The following is a 5,059-nucleotide window of genomic DNA, read 5'->3' as shown; positions in this document are numbered from 1 at the left end:
TCACACGGGTTTGCTTTGAGCCGGTCTGCAAAGCTTTTATATCCATGCAATAAGAGCGAAAAAGACGTTGCGCATTTTTTTAGTGTCGATAGGTGTGATTATTCCACCCATTAATACGAAAATTTTTTATTGAAACTCCTCAAGAACCGCGACGAAATTATTTTTAATATATTTACTAAATGTCATACCCACTTGACCAAAACACATGGAACGCAATCACATCGGCACCTTTTCTTTGTATATATTCGACTGCTATAGAATAGTCTTTTTGACGTAGAAGTATTTAACCCGTAATCCTCCACTGTGAGATTCTTCTTCGCTCCGCTTCGCGCAACAGCTTGGCTAATTCATATATAACATGCATCAAATAAAAATCGGCAAAAATCATGAAGAGGCGAGTGAATTATAGCTTTCGTTTATATATTACTTTAAGAGAACAATGAGTTTAACTTTATCGATGTTATAGGAATAAATAGGAAAGCTTTGGGATTTCCCAAACACATATATTTGATAAATCTCGCAAAATGATATTCTACAAATTATGCTGTTATTTGTAACTATCAAACAAGGTAGTTCCAGATGATTAAAACTATATGTACTCATTATACTCACGTTATGTGGTTTGAATATAAAAAACAAGACTAATAAAATATTTTTATTTATACGGCATAAAATGATTATTATTATTATTAATATACATTGGATAAGGAGCTGTGTAAGCAGTTTGAAAACAGCAACGACCTCAATTCACTGTGACTCTTGAGCAATCACATCGTTGTTGTTGACAACTGTATTGCGAAATTTCATGTCATTGGACTGAAATGTATTTTTTGAGTAGGTACCTATTTTTCAAAATTCCTAAGGAAATAATAATACCTACTCGGGTGTAAATTGGTAAACGGCAAAATACCAAGCATGATTTTGATAGAAAAAAGACAAATTTTGTGTCAATATGGAGACATTATTATATTATATTTGAAAGTCCTATGTTAAGTTGTCTTTCGCTTACATGAAATACTTTCAAATAACTTAAAAAACCGAAAAGGACGAATATTTTTTAGAATAATATTGACCAAACCCAGATTAAAAAACTCAGTCTTATTGTAGATAATTACATGGCAGAAATACATTTTAACTATTCACAACTTAATCTTTTTACTTACAGTTTAAGTGATAGTTAAGTTTTACTTACGAACGGAGTTCCGTTTGACTACTTTTTTCAAATAGATACTTACGTTGGAAGATTTTTTCATTGTACAGCTTCTGCAAATCAACGAAAATGTAACATACATACTACTATAACTTAACAACAAACCAAAATATAAATTCAGATAAATATAACTTTTTGTTTATTGCCTTTCATTTGCATCCAGTATAACACGAAGAAATATTTTTTTTCTACATAAAAAGAAGAATTATGCACACTATTTTTTAGCGTCTGCCAATGAATATTAATTACGGTGCGAAGGAAATATTAAAAAAAAAATATTCATTCATTTGAATAACAAAATCTAAGCACGTTTGTTATTAATGATAACTAACACGTACTTAGACAAAATTATACTTATACTAATTCTTACTGATTGATGACGTAATTTAAAGCAACTCAATTTTTAGATAGTGATTTCTGTTTGTACAGTCAAGATCTCATCAAGCTTGACATTTGTCTTTTGGATCGTTCTGATTGTAAGGAGTTAAATTAAAATCTCAAGTCATTTAAATCAAAAGTCTCAAGTTTAACGTACTCTAGACTCCGTTCTTAAATCGCAGTCGTATCTGTTGTCTACTGTAAATAATCTAGATTATAGGGAGTTGAGCGGACAAATAAATAAATAAATGGAATATTTTCTTGTAATTTTATTAGGAAAACACAGATCCTAAAGATAATATTCGTCATTTATATATCTATTTACAATTATTCGATTAATCAGTTGTTCTGAAGTTATTATAACTTATGTATAAGTTTAGTAATACATGCATATCTTATGACACAACCATACATTTAACACGGTGTTTCAATAGCCTGATTCGTTGACAATCTGGCTAAAATGTTCCACCATAATAAAAAACTATAAAACTGGAACTGATGATAATTAAATTTCAAACTTAACAAAAGCACGAGAGTCGTGTGTTAGAAACGAGGGTGCCGACTCAAGTCCGGCCCTCAGTAACGCTGCCAGGCGCAAGCGGAGGAAGAGGCGGCGGCCCGTGGCGCCGCACCCTGCCGTCACAGCTCCGAGAAGAACTCCGGCGAGGAGTGTGGCGTCGGCGGTGCGTGGTGTGGCACGGCGTGCTCGCGTCCGACCAGCGCCAATCGCTGCTTCAGCACGTCACGCTCGTGCGTCACGCGCGCTACTTGCAACTGTAGCATGTGCAACTCATCTTGCAACGACCTATTTGTGAGTTCTAACTCTTGACGTTGCTGAAGTCGCTTACTGCGACAGTTTTGAGCATACCCGCGGTTCTTTAATGTGCGCCGCTTCTGTTTGAGTCGAGTGACGTCCTCTCTTGGAAATCCATGTAGTCTTTTGTTAAGTTCGCGAACACTGAGGGTCATGAGTTGGTCGTCGCTTATAAGGTCGTCTCCGCACGATGACTGTGGATAAGAGGCGTGATGACTGGTGCGCGGTGACATGGCGGAGCAGGAACTGGCAGGCCTCAAAGCGACTTGTTGCATATGGTGATGCTCTTGTTCTCGCCAGTCGCGGCGGTCCCATTCTTCAAAATTACCACACTGTACGGTACGCATATCCAGTGGCTCTCGCATATTAGGCAGCCATAAAACATCGTCGACTAATGCAGCGCGACACGGGCTGCGGCCGATTGGCGCCGGAGGAGTTTCTGGTGGTGTACTGGGATCCACAGCAATAGCGACGTGCGGCTGGGGATATGGTCCAGCATCTGGCCAAGGTCGGCATGCACGAGCACATGCAGGTGGTGTTGCGGTGAGTTCATGCCATCCTGCGCGGAGCGGCTCGCGTTTGACAAGTTCACTGTCGCCCAGGTGATCGAGTTCAAAATTTTGTACATACTCGTCTGCAAGCTGGTCATCACCTCCACGGTGAGGCTGTGGCTGTAAAGTTTGCATGGCGCTCGCCTGGGAGCAATCCACGAGCGCGTGCTCCACCATGGGGCCGTGCGGGGCGCGCGCCGGCCGAAACAAGACTGCCGCGGCGTCGCAGGGCGGCTGAAGACTCCGCCCTCCGGCCCAATGACGTTTCGCGACGCGCGCAATACACATACAAAGGCTGTGTTTTCGCGAACATAAGTAGCATTAAGTACTGTATATTATAAATACAACATGACATTTACGATACAACCACGCTTGGATGTTATACTCGTAATATGCCTGGATTTGTCTACGAGTTATAGATTATTGAATTAAAATTAATATCGTTAATAATATCTAGACTCGTAAATACTAAGTAATTTACTTAAGTGAGTCATTATTTTGTGATAATTAATTAACTATAACAACACTAACAATGAAGTAAACTCGTGAACAGTATTTTGCACATTTCATATAATTCAACGTAGCTCTGCTACGTTCTCCCCGTAGCACTTGTCTACGACAGTATACATATGTAAATGGCTAAAAATGAAAACGGTTTCTCATACTAAGTTATTTACAAATTGAATATTAGCACGTTTTCAGTTATACATTTAAGAATAATTTAATTACTTTATACTGCTAAAATAATAACATAAAGCATTAATTTATTTGTAAAGGATTACTTATTTATAGTTGCCAAAATTTAACTTGGATTACCTGAAAGGGTGTAAGCCTATAACATAAAACTTTAGTATCTATCAACATATAAACTTGCCTTACTAATTATTAACTTAAAAGCGTTTTAACAAGCTTTGTTGTTTCGGCAGCAAGCGGGCTAACCCGAACAAAGTGATTTCACGCGTGGCCGGCGCGGGCGGGGGCGAAAGGGCACAAGTCAGCGAGTTTAATCACCACATTATAAACATCAACCCTTCCTTGTTAGCATCTCGTAATTGAAGCGAGATTCGCATATTACAGACCGAATAACGAGTTATTAGACATCTTTAAAGGGCTGCATTACAATTCATAACTAGCTGTTTCTTAAATTAAAAATACTCTGAAGTTTTCCCATTGCAATACACAAAGCATATTGTTCGGTTTATCCTTTTTCATGATTTGAAAATCAAATTTATTAATGGCTAGAAACAAAAGGTGCAACCCACGTATCTACCCAATTAATGTCACAAAAACCACTGCAGGTGGTTTTATTTAGTATGGTAGTATTTTTAAGTATGCCATAAATATTTATAACGAAAATTCTGTGATATTTTCAAGATTTATGTAACGCAATGGAGCAAGATATTCAATCAAAGAGGAAGTGTGAGAGATAGGGTTGTGCAGAGGAGCGGAGGAGCACAGTCGGTGGGCCGCGGGCTGACGCAGCCGCCGCTGTTTGCTCGGTCGGTCAACATTGTTAGCGCTCGCTGCGTCGCTGACGTACCCGCCAGAGTCCAACCAAGACCCTTGTGCGAATTTACTCGAATAATTAATATCGTATATATATAATTAAATTCGATTTAAAGGCAAAGAATTACAATCACCTCTATCAAACTATAGTTTTCTGAAACTCTGTGTTTCCCGCACAATTTGGGGCTATTCAAGGCTAGAGTGAATATGCATTTTTTTACGCAAACGCGTACCATCTTCGGTCACATCGTCGCTTAACATCAGGTGAGATTGTGGCCAAGCGTGTGTCTATTATTTATAAAAAAACTCAGATTAATGATTCCCTATTTAGGAATACTTCCGCTGTAATAAAACTTATTGTATGCTATAGTAAAAAGCTAATCTTCAACAAGATCACAATGTAATGCAAGGATAGAACTACATAATTTCTAAGTGTCAACTAGACCCGAAGGTTATAACTAGAACTACCACAGTATCGAATTTAATCACTAAGTTAGCATTTAAAATATTGACAGTGCTAAATATTCCCCTAAAGCCATTCCCTGGACGACTCGCACAGCAAATGTTATTACATGATTAAGCTTCACCGACATGTACCAA

At 38.2% G+C, this 5,059-nt stretch overlaps 1 protein-coding gene across 1 annotated transcript; it reads right to left on the bottom strand.

Annotated features, from left to right (window-relative positions):
• Positions 1 to 1,628: 1,628 nt before the first annotated feature.
• On the bottom strand, positions 1,629 to 3,200 carry LOC113235718 (transcription factor MafA-like). The gene has a single exon (XM_026471589.1). The coding sequence runs from the start codon at positions 3,128 to 3,130 to the stop codon at positions 2,228 to 2,230; it is 903 nt and encodes a 300-aa protein (XP_026327374.1). The 5' UTR covers positions 3,131 to 3,200; the 3' UTR covers positions 1,629 to 2,227.
• Between the last annotated feature and the right edge of the window lie 1,859 nt (positions 3,201 to 5,059).

This window comes from Hyposmocoma kahamanoa, unplaced genomic scaffold (genome assembly GCF_003589595.1).
Source record: "Hyposmocoma kahamanoa isolate Upper Pololo Valley unplaced genomic scaffold, ASM358959v1 102, whole genome shotgun sequence".
NCBI lineage: Eukaryota > Metazoa > Arthropoda > Insecta > Lepidoptera > Cosmopterigidae > Hyposmocoma > Hyposmocoma kahamanoa.
Note: the sequence above shows the minus strand (reverse complement) of the source record. Positions and strands in the feature narration are given on the sequence as shown.

Bases quoted from the DNA above. Each gene is read 5' to 3' on its own strand.
- LOC113235718 (XM_026471589.1), bottom strand. From the start codon at position 3,130: ATGGTGGAGCACGCGCTCGTGGATTGCTCCCAGGCGAGCGCCATGCAA.